This window comes from Salvelinus sp. IW2-2015, linkage group LG13 (genome assembly GCF_002910315.2).
Source record: "Salvelinus sp. IW2-2015 linkage group LG13, ASM291031v2, whole genome shotgun sequence".
In the NCBI taxonomy this organism is placed as follows: Eukaryota; Metazoa; Chordata; class Actinopteri; order Salmoniformes; family Salmonidae; genus Salvelinus; species Salvelinus sp. IW2-2015.
The window spans coordinates 44,740,061-44,760,042 of record NC_036853.1 but is presented as its reverse complement, the minus strand read 5'-3'; the positions used below and the strand labels follow the sequence as shown (position 1 = coordinate 44,760,042).

The 19,982-nt window shown below is 43.0% G+C and overlaps 1 protein-coding gene across 1 annotated transcript in view; it reads left to right on the top strand.

The window, feature by feature from the left end:
• LOC111971563 (catenin alpha-2) overlaps window positions 1-6,083 on the top strand; it is a 121,609-nt gene extending 115,526 nt beyond the window's left edge. The window contains exons 9-10 of the mRNA XM_023998397.2: window positions 1,954-2,088; window positions 5,696-6,083. Of these exons, the coding sequence (XP_023854165.2) occupies window positions 1,954-2,088; window positions 5,696-5,983 (423 nt within the window). The 3' untranslated portion in view covers window positions 5,984-6,083. The remainder of the gene's footprint in view (window positions 1-1,953; window positions 2,089-5,695) is intronic.
• The last annotated feature ends 13,899 nt before the right edge of the window (window positions 6,084-19,982 follow it).

Here is a 19,982-nt window from a genome sequence, read left to right as displayed (position 1 = left end):
TTCCTTGCGACATGGGGCTGTGCATTAACATGCTGAAACATGAGGTGATGCCGACAAATGAATGGCACAACAATGGGCCTCATGATCTCATCATGTTATCTCTGTACATTCCAATTGCCATCGATAAAATGCAATTGGGTTCGTTGTCTGTAGCTTATGCCTGTCCATACCAATAACCCCACCGCCACCATGGGGCACTCTGCTCACAACGCTAACATCAGCAAACCGCTCACCCACACAACGCCATACACGTGGTCTGCGGTTGTAAGGCCAGTTGGACGTACTACCAAATTCTCTAAAAGGACGTTGGAGACGGCTTATGGTAGAGACATTAACATTAAATTCTCTGGCAACAACTCTGGTGGATATCCCTGCAGTCAGCATGCCAATTGCACGCTCCCTCAAAACTTGAGACATCTGTGGCATTGTGTTGTGTGATAAAACTGCACATTTTAGAGTGGCCTTTTATTGTACCCAATACAAGGTGCATCTGTGTAATGATCATGCTGTTTAATCAGCTTATTGATATGCCACACCTGTCAGGTGGATGGATTATCTTGGCAATGGAGAAATGCTCACTAACAGGGAAGGAAACAAATTTGTGCACAACATTTGAGAGAAATACGCTTTTTGTGTGTATGGAACATTTCTGGGATCTTTTCTTTCAGCTCATGAAACATGGGATCAACACTTTACATGTTGCGTATTTATTTTGGTTCAGTGTATCATGTGAACAAAAAATGCATCCCAAATGGCAGACTATTCCCTATATAGTGCACTACTATTGACCAGAGCCCTATATGCCCTGGTTAAAAATAGTGCACTATGCAGGGATTATGGCGCCATTTGGGACACAGCCACAAAAGCATTTATTTGTTGTGCAAACAGGATAACTGTGCATCTGTGACCATTAGTGCTGCACCACGAGTACTCCATCGTTACTAGTCTGCCTCACACCCTTACTTACTTACTTACTCAGTGTGGGCGAACAAGCCCACTAAAGCACAATTAAACTGGCAAAAAAAATAAAAATGTGGAAAGGGAACACATTGGAACAATCTAAACACGGGATTCGCCACTCGAGGGGAATAGGTAGAGATGGGTCGTGTTCATGAAGGAAACGGAACGAAACAGGGAGGGACTGCTGAATAAGAAATGCAAATGTTTATCTTCCATTGCAAAATGTTTGAAAACGTCGCATGCCCTAATTAACGTGGTCCCTTAGCTAACTCGTGCAGCCCCTTATCTTGGCTCTCCCAATGTATCCTAGCCCCACTAAAGACAAGGAAGTGAGCACTGTGTGAATTTCTCCCTTCCCTTCCACTCTATACATGCTGCCTGAATGTTGTAGTTAGGACCATTTACTGTTAATGGTTGAGGAAAAGGTGCCTGTACAAAACGGTGCCCGGGAGCGTTTTAAAAGCAAAGTAGCGAACGCACCATTCTTTCATTACCCACCAGGAAACTTGTGGGCCGTAGCAATTTTCGCTGCATGACGTCCAGAATATATTACTGCTACTTTGTGTGCATTTAACAAGTGGGACTGAAAAGCCTTTGTCCCGCTCCCTCTCTGTGCCTGTGCCTCAAATGGCACCCTATTCCCAAATGGTCCCGTGGGCACTGGTGTAAAGAAGTGCACTACATAGTGAATAGGGTTACCTCAGTATATACTAGAGGTAGACTCATATGGCTTCTCACAATAGAGGGCCGGAAAGGACTTGCTAATTGCCCCCTCTATTTCGATGATTGGTTGTTTTTCTGCTGTAGGAATGAGTACAGTGGAGAAATGACATGCCATTAGTAAAGAAAATAGTGCACAACCATTTTAGAAACTACTTCTGATGTACAAAACAAGACTATTTCTTAACCCTGCTTCTTAACACATTTCCCAGCTATTTTCTCCGTTTTTAAACTAATTTTATCATCATGTTTCTGCGTGTGTGCATGTCTCAGTGCCCTGACTCGGCCTGCAAGCAGGACCTGCTGGCCTACCTGCAGAGAATCGCCCTGTACTGCCACCAGCTCAACATCTGTAGCAAGGTCAAGGCCGAGGTCCAGAACCTGGGAGGAGAGCTCATCGTCTCTGGGGTAAGTCTCACCACACAACACCCTCACGTGGTACAGTCAAGGCCCTGGGTCTCTGTCAATAGTTGTATTCAGGTGCACAAAGCACTGGTAAGCAGCAATATTCTGTCTGTGGGCCTCGTTCCTTTATCTCAATAGTTACAAGGGACCTTCACTAGGCTTTCTCCCTCCTTGTTTCTTACAATTCCTCTCAAAGGGCATTGGAGGAGTTCTGAGGTAGAGCCTTGGATCCTCTCACGCAATGCCCTTTTGAGAGGAATTGATGAAACAACAACGGAGGAAGCAAGGATTTGAACGCGAGTAATGTTTTCAGACAGCTCTAGTCTGTTCTCCATCAGAGCTTGTCTAAAAACGCAGGACAGATGATGGCAGCGTTATGGTGGATACTAACTACTGAACTGGATAGACGCATCTCAGTTAGTTTCAACTTCAACAGGTGGAAAATTAATTGCACGCCCAATCTCAAATCCACCCATATATACCCTCCTATGCACTTGTGGGGTGAATCTCAATCATGTCACTTGGCATCCTTCCCTTGTCCACTTGTCTTGATCGAGAGGGGAAAGAAAGCTAGTTGATACTGTTGATATACACCCCATTTCTAGGAAATGGTATGGCGTTTTGGCAAGGACTTTATATCCTTAGGCTCTAGTATAGAACGCTGGCTGCCAAAGACCACATTTCAGAGAGACTCAGAGTCCAGGCATTCTCTTTGATCTTTTTTCTTTTCTTACTGCAATTACCCTATGATTTTACAAAACTTAACAATATAACATTTCAAAGTTATTACACAATAAATGTGGCAATATTGTCTAATGGCAGTATAAATGTTAATGGATAATATTGTAGCAATCCTTGCTATATGAGCCACGTGAAATTTCTCACCAGTCAACCCTATTGGCGCGATGCGTAGGATGTTTGTAGCCTTTCACGCCAGCAACTCGGTTCGCTTCCTTGCCCTGCCATTTTCCTACAATTAGCTAAAAGCTAAAAGCATGCCAATCAATAGAGCAGTAATCAAATGTTATTGGTTGTGGATACATACACTACATGGCCAAAGGTATGTGGACACCCCTTCAGAGCAGCGACCGTGAGAGGCGGACCCTCTGCTGCTGTCTCCCTCTCTCCGCTGAGACTAATGGCGTGTTCAAAACAACTGAGAACTCGGAAATCTCCGACTTCCGACTTCAGTGCGTTCAAGACAACTGGGAATTCTGAGGGAAAAAAACGCGATCTGACAGGGAAAAATCTTTTTGAATGGTTATCCATCTCGGAATTTCAAGTCGGAAACTCTGGCATCTTTCTAGAGCTCTGACTTTCCCACCTGAAGATCACCAACGTCATGATTTGACCTCGTTTTTTTGAGGGGGGATTTCCTAGTTGTCTTGAATGCACCATGACCATCAGAAGCATGTACCATCAGTCAAGTAAAATAAGAAAAGCAATTACTTGAAAATGTATTGAAAATTACCATCCCAATGCGCAATGCCAAGTGTCGGCTGGAGTGGTGTAAAGTTCGACGCCATTGGACTCTGGAGCAGTTGAAACACGTTCGCTTCACCATCTGGAAGTCCAACGGCCGAATCTGGGTTTGGCGGATGCCAGGAGAACGCTACCTGCCCGAATGCATAGTGCCAACTGTAAAGTTTGGTGGTGGAGGAATAATGGTATGGGGCTGTTTTTCATGGTTTGGACACCTTAGTTCCAGTGGGAACTCTTAGGGAAATCTTAACGCTACAGCATACAGTACAATGACATTCTAGACTATTCTGTGGTTCCAACTTTGTGGCAACAGTTTGGGGAAGGCCCTTTCCTGTTTCAGCATGACAATGCCCCCGTCCGTGCACAAAGCGAGGTCCATACAGAAACGATTTGTCAAGATCGGTGTGGAAGAACCTCAACCCCATCGAACACCTTTGGGACAAATTGAAATGACGTCTGCAAGCCTGGCCTAATCGCCCAACATCAATGCCCAACCTCACTAAAGCTCTTGTGGCTGAATGGAAGTCCCTGCAGCAATGTTCCAACATCTTGAGGAAAGACTTCCTAGAAAAGTGGAGTCTGTTTTAGCAGCAAAGGGGCGAYCAACTTCATGTGATTTTGGAATGAGATGTTCGACGAGCAGGTGTCCACGTACTTTTGATCATGTAGTGTATTTTCGCTCACGTCCCTCCATTAAACAGGCTCACTGAATTCTCGGAATTCTTCAATTCACGAGTTGTAAAAATGTCCACAATCCTCTGTTGAAATAGACCTCCTATTCTGATTGGCGTATTATGGCTAGAAACACTCAGGTCCTTGAGTAACACTCCTCTCGATCGTTGTTTGGCAAAACTCATTCTCTCTTCCCCTTCGCGGTGCCAACCCCAACCCAGGAAGTCCTCAACACAACTGACAATTAAGCGTTGAAAAACATTGCCCTCGCTACACGACACCCACTTTTTTTCCCAGACACTTCTTAATTAGCAGTTGGTGGAGGTCAGGTGTACCTCTCTTCTCTCCCTGCGTTTTGTTTGGCTGACATTTAGAGGCTGCGGCTGGCCCCCCTACCCCCTTGCCCCCCACCCCGAGAAGGGAGTCAACCGCTAGATTTAATTGGCTCCGAACTCCAGCTGGTCACTATAAAAAGGTTAGCAGCACGGTGGGTGCCCCTGATACCCCGAATTATGCTTAAAATACCCAGTAATATGCAGTAATTTAATCCCGACAAGATGAGCTGGAACTCTATAGGCACTACGTCTGAAATGGCACCCTATTTTGACCAGCACACAATTTGTTCACCATAACAGGCTCTGGTCGAAAGTAGTGCGCTAAATAGGGAATAGGGTGCCATTGGTGACGTAACCATGTTCTTTTGGACACCGCTTTCTCTTAATGAGGCTGTCATATCAGAGATGTGTTGGAGGTACAGCGGTCACTCTGACCCTGTCTAGCTACTCAGGGCTCTGATAAGACGATTGAGGGACCTGCTATCGCCCTGCGGGGGAGACCAGAGACAGAGAGCTCACCTCTGTACTGTAAGAATCGCTGGCTTGATAAAGCCTTCTTCAGTGAGAGCTCTTTGCCGCAGGCAGTTCTTGTTATCTTGCAGCGTGACATGGGATGTCGAAAAGACTCTGAAGAAAGGGTTGCATCTCAATACTCTTTCATTGAAGAAATAACAGATCTCCAATTGGTTGGATAGTATTAATGCTTACACCTGCCCAATAGATATGCTTCATTGAAGTCCTGAAAGATATCCAATTGGTTGGATTATTGCTTACACCTATCCAATCACTTAGAGCTTCCKTTTCCCCTCTCCCCCTCCTCTCCTCCCTTCCTCCCCTCATGGGGTCTGCAGAATGTTGCATGTGCAGTTGATGATGCAGGTTTGCAGTTGACCTAACCATTGCTTCTATTGCAGGTGTTATATATGTGACGGTTTATATGTGATGGTTTTTCATATGTCCATTTAATGTATAACACTGACCTAGTAAAAGCAGTTCCTATGTAACTACAATGTTGTTACTACAGTTAATACTATGTAGTGAAATAGGTATACGTGCAACGTAAGATATGGTGTTGGTATAAGGATTTTAACTTCTCATTTGTCCTCTGTCTCTCTCCGTAGCTGGACAGCGCCACCTCCCTGATCCAGGCGGCCAAGAACTTGATGAACGCTGTGGTGCTCACAGTCAAGGCCAGCTACGTGGCGTCCACCAAGTACGCCAAGGTGTACGGCGCCGCCGCCGTCAACTCGCCTGTGGTCAGCTGGCGCATGAAGGCGCCCGAGAAGAAGCCCTTGGTGAAGCGGGAGAAGCCCGAGGAGTGCCAGACCCGCGTTCGACGGGGCTCGCAGAAGAAGCACATCTCGCCCGTCCAGGCCCTCAGCGAGTTCAAGGCCATGGACTCCTTCTAAAGACGTCCGCCGCCACGACGTATGTCAATGAAACCAAGAAAAACAACACCGACAACGAGAAGTTTAAGAAAACTCCCTTCTTTCTTTGTGTTAATTTGTTTCTTTCGGTGAGACGAGTTATACCGATAATAACACCGGCTCCTTTCTCCCTTTTGAGCGAAGGGTCAATGAAAAAATCTACCTGGAGGACTTTGCTATCCCGCCACCTGTTCTGAACTACAGCTCCCATGAACACTTTGGGGCTTCTCGGCCAATGGGGAGCCAGCGTGCTCCCACCCCTATTTATTACTATTATTACTACTGTAGCTTAACCGTGTGAGAGCCAAATGTGTGACACTAAAAACAAGTACTTAAAAAAAAAGGGAGATTAGAAAGTTAAAAACAAAACATATCAGAAGAGGGGCACCTAAATGACTAAATGGCCGTCAATATTATTGCTATATCATTACTATTGTGGTACTGACCGGCTGCTCGTACACACATTAAGCGTCTGAATGGAAATGATGAATGGGGCAGTAGTGAAATCACTGCAATAAGAGGATCGATCTATCAAGGCTGATAACCTTTGGGCGGTATTTTCGTGGTGCAAAAAGAGYGCAGGTTTGTGCAAAAATGACTGTAAACCTCGAAATAATCAGGCAGGGCGATATAATTCGAAACTTTTCTTCGACAATGTGCATTATTAAGGAGACGATTGAACTAGAGTTTAGTTTACTGAGTAATGCCTGTGCAGACCTGATGAAACGTTTCAACTTAAATCACACTGCCTGACGATGAAGAGGTTGACAGTATTACCCCCACAGATCTGTGCTTTTGTCAATATTCCCCTCCTAACTTAATATCTTGTATGTTTTCCCCGGTTTGAATGTTACCTTACCTGTAGAGCTAGGAATAACTTATATTTAAGGTAACTGAAAGTGTTTGGCATCCAAGTCATTTGTTTCCTTGTTCCTTCCCGACCCATAACGGTGTTCCTGAACGATGCACACACTTTATGGTCCTATGGTATTGCCTTTCAAAAAAATATATATTTCTCATGATGATATCGCTAACTATATCACAGCCTGATTGGATTATTGTGTAGAGTCTAATAGTAGACACGGAGAGGTATGACTAGTTGTGGTTTGCTCAGAGAATATAAGGCTGCGTTTAGACAGGCAGCCCRATTCTGATATATTTTTTACCAATTTGTCTTTTAATCAGTTCAGCTCTGAAAAAGATCTGATGTGAAAGATCTGATGTGATTAGTCAACAGTGAAATTAGTGGAAAGAATATCAGAATTGGGGTGCCTGACTAAATGAAGCCCTAAAGTCCTGCATACATACATACATACAGGTAATTGCCAAAATAATGGGAACTTGAGTAAATGACGGATATAAAGTATATTAAAAGCAGATGCTTCCACACAGGTGTAGTTCTTGAGTTAATTAAGCAATTAACATCCCAGCATGCTTAGGCTCATGTATAGAAATGCTTGGCAGGCCATTATTTGTGCGACCTACCATGGCCCCCATAGAATGACAATACCATCCACACGGCATGAATGGCCATGAAATGGCTTGATGAGCATGGAAAACGATGTAAACCATATGCCATGGCCGTCTGTCACTAGATCTCAAACCCAATTGAACACTTGTGGGAGATTCTGGAGCGGTGCCTGAGACCGCGTTTTCCACCACCATCAACAAAACATCAAATGATGGATTCGGGTTGCATCCCTCTAATATAGTTCCAGACACAATCTATGCTTAGGCACATTGAAGCTGTTCTGGCTCGTGTTGGCCCACTGCCCTATGAAGACACTTTATGTTGGTGTTTCCTTTATACTGGCAGTTACCTGTACATACATACATACAAACAAGTACCTTTATATTCACTGTTCTCTAATAAACCCCTCAACTTGACTGACCACCCTCCAGGCCTGTTTCTTTATCACTCACAAGCGCCTATATTTTTATATAGTATAAAATATTATATTTCAGATCATGGCTTTCCAGAATGCAAAAATGATTTGCACACTATTGGAAACCTATTATCTGCAATTGCATGAATACCAGTCTAATTCTGCACAATTTCTACCCACCGTAGAATGTTACACGTTTCCTGGTTCCTTAGAGGGACTATTTAACTTTGTAAGAGTTCAGATATTCATATTGCCTATTCAACTTTGTACTTGAAACTGAAAGAGKACCAGAAAGCACAAATACCAACACTCGCCATATCATTTCCAAGGATGGCCATGTCACAATTCTCCAGCCTGTTCTCAAAGAGTGCACGTCATGGATGTAACATGATAGGAAGTGCGCAAGTGCGCACTTTGGGAGCTGGGTGGGAAATTGGGACGTAGCCTAAAGAACAAATAAACAGGCTGTGGTCCGATCCTCTACCTTTCTCCCAATGTGTGCTCTCGTTCATCACAGACCTGAAAGGAACAGACTGGTGTAAAGAACATGGTGTAATACTCCCTGTATAATACCATGGGAGAATTTCAATTGCATTTCCTTGATTCCATGTGTCCTCTTTCCTCACCTGCTTATGAAAACCCATTGGGTGAGAAGGTCAGCGGGGCAGTACTTCTGACCCCGTCCAATGGGTTTTGAGAAGGAGGCGAAAGGACGCGAGAAGTTAAGAAAACCCAAATGAGATTCCCCCCAATGTTCACAATGTATAAGCCCTGTGTCAGAAACATACAGACAGTGTACTGCAAACCGACATGGATTTGAAAAGAACAGAGTGAATGAAGGAATATGGTGGAATACTCTGTCTAATACCAATAACACATAAGCTTCATGTAGCTCACTGTAACAAGCAAACAGACAGTGTAGTGCAGAATACAGCTCTAGCCACTCCTCTGCCTTCCCTCTCAAGGTCACTGCTGACCCTGAGCTCTGCTGTGTGAAGGCACCGGAGTCCATATCGAACCGATGAGCTCTCGTCAATCGCCATTAGAGAGGGCGAGAGCGAGAGGGAGCAGTGGAGGGACAGTAGGAGAGGGAGGGAGAGAGAGCGACTGTTCTGTAGTAAACAAACCCCCACTAGTCAGCAGCTCAACAATCAGAAGGGGAAGACACCTTCGGCACTGCTGTATGGCCCTGGAAACCAGCACAACGTTGGATACAAGAGCTAAGCATGCTAAAGCATGGTCCAACATAACGCTGCGACATATGCCACCAGACCTGGGTTTCAAATACTTGATGAATCATTTGAAATAATATATCTGTGCCTGTTTGAGCTTGTCCGTCTTRTTTTAACCAATGGGAAAATCCCAGAACTGCAAATCCCACCCAAACAGACTCTAGAAAATGCACAAAGTATTTCAAAGATTTTTTCAAGTCGTTCACACTCTCAGCACGGTACTGAGCCGTGCTGTCCTGTGCCAGTCTGGTTACGCACAGCGGAGTAGTGCAGTTTTAAACCGAATTTCCTGAAATTATATATATATTATTTTTGCCACGGCTTATGACGTGTTCATATACTATCTGGGGAGTGGGGGCCCACGCTACGCCCGCGGTTACACATCCATCCACCATAGTTGCTGGAACCGTGCCAGAAAGGATGTGAACATAAACGATCAGAGCCAACACAGTACAGTTCGTTCAGGTCTGCACGACAGTCTATTGCAACAGAGAACCTTGATCGTTCTGTAGAGATCATAACAGTTCTCTCTGCAAGGTATTTACGACTTGAACATGGCTCAGGGCCATACCAAGGGAAATCAAGGCCTTAAAGGCAATAAAGCAAAATGTTCTGAACGTAACAGAAAGGCTGCTTTCCAAACGGCCCCCTATTCCCTATAAAGTGTGCTACCTTTGACCAGAGCCCTATGGAAACCATTTGGAACACAGACAGATTAAAACCCTGAATTACATACCGTATACATAAGATAGAAGGTTAGAGCTTTTCTATTCGGCATTGACATCCATTGTTCTTCAAATTCAGAATGATCCATTAAATATGCATTATGTTCTTGATGTTGTACTTGCTTTACGTGCACGAACGCACGCACACACACCTTATTCGTTTGAAAAAAGGAGTTGATAAAGACCCTCCCATCCTTTCATCGCTGCTCAGAATCCCTCTCTTCCTTCGCTCTCGGGCCCTGTTGGATAGAAAACATAAGTTTAACAATGATCAATGGCATCAGTTGAACAAACTTGGAACGCGGCGCTTCCAATCATAACGCATTGACAGGCTTAATCGCCCCCACTCCACACCATTACACATTAGAAACGGGGTTAAAAAGGATGTTTTTATCCAATAAAGCCCACGGAAGAGAAATAGACCATTACTTTACATTAAATTGGCACTGTCGCATATCATTACTTTACATTAGATGGGCACAGCCATGTATGGTGTCGGTAATGGGTGAACAGAACATGCATGCCGTTACCAAAGAATAGGCTACAATAGGCTCACTATGAAGCTGCATGGCGCAATAGCTATTATCAATGAATCATAGAGATGGCAATTTCAAGTCAATGGCAGCTGCTACCAATAAACCAACCGGTCTCCCACCCTGCATTTAAAGCAAGGCCAGTGTGAGGTATCGTGCAGTACAGTGTGGACCGTTTTCTAAGTCATTCCTATAAAGGGGCAATCTGAGATTCGAAAATAAAGAAAAAGTGGCCACCCTGACACTTTTTTTGGGAGGTAAACAGCGAGGAAGGGGCAGGAGAAATGCAACCACTCTAAAATTCACAGAAAAAGCTATAGATGCAAGGACCATCATTTTGAAGCCACAGTACACAATGTATCACAGGGTTCATTATACAATGTCTACATTACTCATTTAAAAGTGCAGCAATGGATGTACCAATCCCAGATTGTCCCTTAAAGATAATAACGTCTAATATAAGAGGAGTGAGTCCCTTGAAAACAAAGCTCTCAGCAGACGTCCCCAGAAGTTTTAAAGTAGTATTAAAAAGCCTGCAGTGTTGCTCGGATCTAATTAAACAAATCTGGCCTCCCCTGCTTCCAACACAAAAGGAGGAAGAGAAGGAGACTTCAAATGAATTATTGTCCCCAGTGGCTATGTCTATACTGCTAACAGACACTATATTATGAGACTTCAATATGGTTTGTGGCCACAAGTCCCTTTGGTGAGACCGAGGGGTTTCCTAGCCCGAACCTGCATGGGTAGCCCTCTACGTCAATAGTGTACATCTCAATGGTGTAAAGTGGAGACAACGAGAGGAAACCACTTGAGACTATTGAGATGCCCCTTATCCAGGTCAGTTGGCTCTAAACATACCAGGGTTCAAGTAGTATTTTTTTTTWATATATAGACTTTTGATTTAATCAATTTCCTAGTCCATAAAGGGCAACCTCCACCCAGCTGGCACTCCAGGCAGGCAAAATCAAAGTTTTAAAAGTATTTGCAAGAAAATAGATACTCTTCGAACCGAGGTCTGACTGCAGAAATGCCACACTGCCTAACCCCGGCCCTTATCCAGAAGATGGCGGTAAACAAACAGATTTTAATGATACATTACACCAGATGGCAACTTAATGAGACAAAGCTGTCACCGTTTAAATGACTCAGAGTGAGAGGAAGAGAGGGAGGAGAGGAAGGAGGGACAGAGGAATTGGAGGGGAAGGATCATAAATCCCATTGAAAATTTGAACAAGGTCATAATAAAGTTGGAGACGGTCCCCAAAAAGACTGGACTGAAGAGAAACGTCCCTGATTCATTAATGTCTGTAATGAAATGGAGAGAGAAAGAGAAGGAAGAGAGAGAGAGGGAGAAAAAATAAAAGAGGGGAGAGAGAAGGGAGAAGGGAGAAAGCGAGAGAATGAGAGACAGAGGGGGAAGGAGGGTAAGAGAGCGAGAGAGAGAGAGAGAGAGATACCTCTGATAAGTCAGAACCTGAGCCAATGAGGAGCGGGCCTATCCCACACCTGGGAAATGGAGGACTCTGTCTGAACAAGCCCTTAACTTAACACTATTAAGTAAACGCAATTACGTTTTCAGGGAGAGTGAACGATGTTACTGGGTCTCAGCCGCCAAAGTCCATATCTTTGTCTCAAATGGCACCCAATGCACTACTGTACCTTTGAATAGGGCTTTGGTCAAAAGTAGAGCATAACATAGGTACATAGGGTGTGCGTCCCAAATGTTACACTATTCTCTGTCAGACCATCCATGAGGGATGTTTTCTGTGAGGTTAAAATGTGGATGCGCATTGGTGCTTTTTATGAAGTCTCCTCCTGTAGCCACCTGCAGTTTATCGTACCACACAATAAGCCACGAGCAGAATTTAACCAGAAAGGCAACTGTGCATAAATTACAAATATTTTTGGGGTGAAACATGAGTATTGTGCACACACACGTACACACACAAAATACCAGTTTGTCCATCCTGGAGCCATCTGCGGTCTTCTTGGTGGGCTTGATGACATCAGAGGAGTTCTTCAGGGGCCCTTTGCCTCTGGCGGGGAACACAGGGAAAGGGGGCGTAAGTATTAGTAGTCTAGCAAAAACTGGAAAAAGATAGTACCCCCAGAAAAACTCCCAAAACATGGGCTGCCACAACCACACTTGAATTGAATGAGAGTCATTTTCAAAACATTTTCACATCAAACATAATGAGCATGATATTGATTAAATGATTGTAGGCAGGGCCTCCCGAGTAGCGCAGCAGTCTTAGGCACTGCACCGCAGTGCTAGAGGCATAACTACAGACCGAGTTCGATCTTGGACTGTGTCACAACCGGCCATGATTGGGAGTCCCGTAGGGCGGAGCACAATTGGCCCAGCGTTGTTCTGGTTATGGTTTGGGGAGGGTTTGGCCAGGGGGGCTTTACCTGGCTCATTGCGCTCGGAGGACGCATGACTTGACCTTCGCCTCCCGAGCGCATTGGGGAGTTGCAGCAATGAGACAAGATCGAAATTGGGGAGAAAAAGCAATAACTACCTGCTCTCTGTCATCTATCCAGACACAAAACTATGTGTGGGCGATGTTTGCTACAGAGATTTTTGATTTTAATTTTATTTGGATCTCTTTTAGTCCTCATTTGGACTAATCTTCAAAGAGTCCTAAAACATTAAAATACAATGTATAATACGAACACATTTTCAAATATAACACACTGTTATAAACAGACAAAATACACTAACATACTGACCAGATAAATACTCACTCTAAAAAKATATATTGATTCTTCATCTACCATAGTCCAGCACAACTTTCCTATCACAACTTTCCTTTCACAACTTTCCATTTGGGACGCACACCCTGTTTAAATGTATATATTGAAAGAGAGTACATATCATTTTCAATAAACACTCGAAACATGGGCCGCAACTACGTACAGTGCATTCGGAAAGTACTCTCTGTTTTTGCTTTGTCGTTATGGGGTTTTGTCTGTAGATTGATGAGGGGGGGAAAAAACAATTAAATCCTCAATGTGGAAATAGTCAAGGGGTCTGAATACTTTCTGAATGCACTGTATTTAATCATCAATTCATGGTGCTCCATCATAAAAAGCTTATTACACAATACCAGTGACATGCTGTCAGGGTAGGCAGGGGAAGCAGTGCTTACCCACTGATAATGAAATAACAAAAAGCTGTTATGAAATACATATTAAATAAAAAAATAAATGACATGAAAAATTGCCATTCATTTTTGTTATCTAATGTTCTATATCATTATGGTGGTTTTTATGGTCAAGATGTCAAAAAATGCTACAACTGAGTCAAAAGGTCAGGCGTCAGAGTAGTCATGCCTTTCTTTCCTTTGGAATCCATTAAAATCCTTTCCTGACTCCAGTCTGTTAAAATCAGTTGAATGATAGGGGAAAATGTTGATTTCCACCTAAATAGACATTCCCAAACATAATTATTTTTCATGAGATGGTCATAAACAATAACTGGTAATGTTTCATAGTTTTAGAAAGGTCTTGAACTCACCTTTCTGGTGAAAATAGTTATAAATTGAGGTCACTTTTGCACTTTTGAGAACACAAGCTCAAGTACATAGTAGGGCTTGAAATTATTGAAATGCGTTCCAAAATATAGTAACAAGCAAATTATAAATGACTAATTATAAGATTTCACATTTCTTCTAACTGTAAAATAAATATGATCATACTTGGTGACAATACAATATTGGCACTATTTCATACAACTGTCAACAGAGAATTTTCTCCTAAACGGGGCACAGAGTGTCACGCCCTGACCTTAGAGATCCTTATTTATTCTCTGTGTTTGGTTAGGTCAGGGTGTGACTCGGGTGCGAAAATCTATGTTTTCTATTTCTTTGTTGTTTTGCCGAGTGTGGTTCCCAATCAGAGGCAGCTGTCTATCGTCGTCTCTGATTGGGGATCATATATAAATTGTAATTTTCCGTTTGGGTTTTGTGGTGTGTTTTCTGTTTAGGTTGTTTCCTTGACAGAACTGTGCGCGTTCGTTTTCTCCTTTTGTCATTTTGTTTGAATGTTTTTGGGAACAGTAAATCATGAACACTTTCCACGCTGCGCTTTGGTCTCATTCCAGCGACGAACGTTACACAGAGACACCATTCAAATGTGTGCAGACTCATTACAACTTCAGCTTTAAGCACAAAGTGGTCTTCTTTCAATTCTAGGAAATGATTTACTATTTTTTCATGTTGAGAGCTTTAAATCCCGCTGAGAATATCCCAGCGAGATGACCACAATGTCTGCACTCGCTAGACTGTCACCGTTCATTTGCCGTCTCCCAAACTGGGCTCACTCGCTCAGAGGACGAGATAATCGATTATTTGTCTGGATCGGAGAGAAAATGTGACACGTCACTCCCTGTGCACATGTGGGGTCTGAAACGTGACACTTCAAGTCAGCTCTGCTTAGAGAGTGGAAACTGAGAACAGACAGATGTTCACAGAGCACTTTGTACACCAAAATGTCAGTCGGAACTGGTCCAGAACTGCTCAAAGTCCCCCTAAATAGGGGACTTAACATCTATTAAGGAACAGGGTAAGCATAGGCATCATTGCTTTGCCTTGCTTGAAGTAGCTTAAGCTGATTTCATATTTTGCGCATGCGTATTGCCTACACGTTGTTTGGGTAATTCCTGGGGTAAGAGGGCACATTTGGGTGGCTCTACATAATTTGGTTGTCGCATCTCCCTCTCCTAGCTGTCGGGCAGGTTAACAGTGAGTACTTGAGTGTCCACTTGTCTGAAACGTCATTACCAATTAATACTTTTTAACCAGACTTTTACACATCTTGGACATTTACTTTTGCTTTGTTGATGTAGTGGGAACGGGGTTTCTCCCTCCTTGGCCTTTACATGGATGAGAGTAACTCTACTACAACCATTGTGCATGCTGGTTGCCCTACTGTGCATGCAGAACAAAATACTGGACATGGGGTTCTGACTCCTACAATGCCGTCACCGAGAAGGAAGGGCAGAGGAAGTGAAGGTAGTGACAGTGCATTTTCCTTTGCAATTTGCAGGTTAGGTTATTGTTGAATCATTAGAATAGACGCTATCCCTTTGAATGACTTTGATTTATCAGGGTAGAATTTTGTTTTGAGCTTTTGAGAAATTGATTGTTGATATGGTATTTTCGCTCGAACCTTATTTATTAAATGTACACCTTCATGATATTGAGTTTCAATTTGGGTTCCGTGTAGAACCCTCTGTGGAAAAGGTTCTAAATGGAACCGAAAACAGTTCTACTTGGAACCAAAAGGGTTCTACCTGGAACCAATAAGGGTTCTTCAAAGGGTTCTCCTATCGGGACAGCTGAAGAACCCATGTAGGTTCTTGATAGCACCTTTTTTATAAGCGTGTACACCGTTCCAAGGCACTTAAATATTTTGTCCTGCCCATTCACCCTATGAATGGAACACATACACAATGTCTCAATTGACTCAAGGCTTAACAATCCTTTCATCTGTCTCCTCCCCTTCATCTACACTTATTGAAGTGGATTTAATAAGTAACTGCAATAAGGGATCATAGCTTTCACCTGGATTCACCTGGTCAGTCTGTCATGGAAAGAGCAGGTGTCCCTAATGTTTTGTGTGCTCAGTGTATGTGTGTGTAATAATATTTCACATAATTATATTATTATGTGCGTGTGTGTGTGTGTGTGTGTGTTTGCTGTGCATAAAAGGCTATGGAGTTTGCTTTGCAAATTATTACTATTATATTACATTAGTCTATGGCTGAGTTGAGCAGTGTGCCATTTTGTCGGATGATATGAAGAATTCTGCCATCAGAGGCTATCGCTTGTGTATCTTGGCTACATTGATATTTACAACAACAACAAAATATTTTGGGGGGGGGGTAAATTTCAGTAAATAGCCTATGTCACTGGTTGTTGAAGCTATCTGTTGTACAGTGATTTTAGGCTCCATCAAGGTTTATTTGTGAGAAAATGTGGCTTTGATAGTACCCAGTGCTTACCGAGCCACAACCCTCACTGCACAACACTGCCCAATACACACACACACACACACACACACACACACACACATACATACATACATACATACATACATACATACATACATACATACATACATACATACATACATACATACATACATACATACACAAACAGTAGAGCCACCAACACACATGTAACTTGCCTATCCTGGCCCAACAACGGTGCATGCCAGGCCAAGCAGCTACTGCTCAGTGAGTCGTCACAGCAGGCTACTGTCACATTACCCCGGGCCCAATTCTGTCTAATTGATAAATGACTGTACACAGAGCCACCTCAGCTATACAAGGTCAGCCCAGAGCCCTGCCAGGCTCCCACAGATCAGCAAAGTCCCACACACACACGCAAGCGTCACCTATGCACACACACACTCTCTGACGTGCACACACACACACAAGCGTCACGTACGCACACACACACTCTCTGCCGAGCACACACACACACACACGCACAAATGAAAGTTCTTTGCACACGCACAGGCACACACACAGTCGAGCCCTGCCCTAGGACCACAGTGCTCTCAGGGGGAAGCCCCCAAATCCAATCAATCTAGCTACCTGGCTGGAAGAACAACACAGCCCAACTCACTTGACAGAGTCTGTATTCTCCCGCTGGCACCAGATTGAGTCAATAACCACACATTGTATTTGCATCGCTAGGCAACCGACACTCATGGATGGAGAGTCAAACTATTCTAAGATGGTGATAGAATTAGCGCCGCAAAGTATTTCCAAAAAAATGGGAACTTTTGGAAAGTCACCGAACATTAGGAACACCTGCTCTTTCCATGACACAGACTGACCAGGTGAATCCAGGTGAAAGATATGTTCCCTTATGGATGTCACTTGTTAAATTCACTTCAATCAGTGTAGATGAAGGAGAAGAGACAGGAATAAAGAAGAATTGTTAAGCCTTGAGACAATTGAGATGTGGATTGTGTATGTGTGTCATTCTCAGTGGGTGAATGGGCAAGACAAACTATTTAAGTGCCTTTGAACAGGGTATGGTAGTCGGTGCCAGACGCACAGGTTAGTGTCAAGAACTGCAATGCTGCTGGGCTGTATATCAAGAATTGTTCACCACCCAAAGGACATCCAGCCAACTTGACACAACTGTGGGAAGCATTGGAGTCAACATGGGCCAGCATCCCTGTGGAACGCTTCAGACACCTTGTAGAGTCCACGCCCAGACGAATTGAGGCTAAATATTAATTTAGGCTGTTCTGAGGGCAACTCAATATTAGGAAGGTGTTCTTAATACTGTGTACACTCAGTGTACGTGTTCCATTTATTTCACTCAATTCCAGAAAAGCAGGTATCATTGGGCTGAAGCCAAAATAAATGAATGGGGGGAAAAGTCAAATCTCAAATCCATTAGATACACTCGAACTGAATGAGAGACATTTTATGAACAACCCAATTCCTGCCAAAAGACAGTGTTTTTACTTCTTTCACATTGAACATAACATAAGCTTGATATTGAGTGACTGAGTGTCAGTCACTGAGTGTCAAACAAAAACAACCTTTTCTTTGGTGTGTCCACAAAACTATTAGTGAGCAATGAGTGCTACAGAGAGCACATACTRTTACTGTCACAACAATGGTGGGAGAAAAGCGCACAGCCTAGCCTGGTCCCAGATCTGTTTGTACTGTTTTGACAACTACCTTAGCAAGACATCACAAACAGATCTGGGACCAGGCTACACACAGCCTGTGTAAAACAACCCACCACATATCAGTGGTGGAAAAAGTACTAAATTGTCATACTGTAGTAAAAGTAAAGATACCTTAACAGAAAAGGACTCAAGAAAAAGTGAGTCACCCAGTAAAATACTACTTGAGTTAAAGTCTAAAAGCATTTGGTTAAAAAAAATATTTAAGTATCAAAAGTAAATGTAATTGCTCAAATGTACTTAAGTATCAAAAGTAAAAGTATAAACCATTTCAAAATTCWTATATTAAGCAAAACAGACGGCACAATGTTCAATGTTTTTTTTATTGACGGATAGCCAGGGGGCACACTCCAACACTCAGACATATTTACAAACKAAGCATTTGTGTTTAGTGAGTCCGTCAGGTCAGAGGTAGTAGGGATGACCAGGGATGTTCTCTTGATAAGTGTGTGAATTTAGACCATTTTCCTGTCAAAATGTAACGAGTACTTTTGGGTGTCAGGGAAAATGTATGGAGTAAAAAGTACACTATTTTCTTTAGGAATGTAGGGAAGTAAAAGTAAAAGTTGGCACAAATATAAATAGTAAAGTAAAGTACAGATACCCCCAAAAAACTACTTAAATAGTACTTTAAAGTATTTTTACTTAAATTCTTTACACCACTGCCACATAGTCTGTCTAACCTGGTCACCAAACTGTTTGTGTTRTCTCACCAACTCATCTTGCGAGAGAACACAAACAGATCTGGGACCAGGCCACACACACAGTATGAAAATGTATGCACTCCCTACTGTAAATGACTAAAATGTCAATTTTAAAATGTCAATTCTTCCTCAAACAACCCTTTTAAAGTAGTCCGTTACTACTGTATGCACAGACAATTATGACTACCACCATTCCTCTACCCAACAACGTTAGCCCCTGTGTACTGTTTGTTCATTAGGTGGTTACCATATCTCGAAAAAACACATTCACCCGCTCCCCCCTAACCCAAAGATGCTGTCATAATTCCATTCCAATGGCCCTGAAAAGGTGTTGCGGTGAGCACCGGGGAATCTACTAAGGTGCRGCCATAACCATTAAAAYGTTCGACTCGTCATTAATGTGTCTGTACCCGGCGGTAAGTAGCACAATCCATCACCGTTATGACTGGAATATTCTCAATACGCGGCACCCCTATACAGCACTCTYCGGGTTGAATACAGAAATATGGTCTAATTAATGTCATGTCTTAGATGGTCTTACATGGAACAAAGCAAAGTAAAAGGAATATAGAACTGTCGAGGCTCATCGTTGTCAAGCATTATATAATTAACTATTTTTATATGGGTAATCTTTTAAGCTCAGACTTCACTTGATAATGCCATTGCTGAAACATTCAATACAGCTACTGGGGGGGGGTATCATGTCTCCTTCTTTAAAACCTGACAGTAATCAGTTGATGGAGCAACTTACTCAAATRCCATCCTCGATACAATGTAGTAGTTGGCTGAGCAGGAAGGAGGCCTCTTGGAAATCTAGTGGAGAGGAAATAGTAGTGGAAGTAAGACACACAGGTCATTACACTTCCTGTTTGTCAAATGTAAAGACAAGGACATCTTTTAAATGGGCAATCTGGGAATGAAACCACCAAAAAGTGATCCCCTCCACCCACAACGTTTTTTGGTAAAACAGCTGAGGGATGAAGCTGAAGCTGTGGATGCAAGGACTGACCATCCATGAGATCAAAATGACAGTTTAAACCTTTTTGAAGGCACAGTGTTTGTTTACAATGATATGGTTTACAAACAATGGAGTAAATAAAACAAGATTACATTTTGGGCTACAACGGGGGAAAAAAACGGTACAATTAAGCTCAAAAGGCACCAGTCTTGCATGTACAGCAC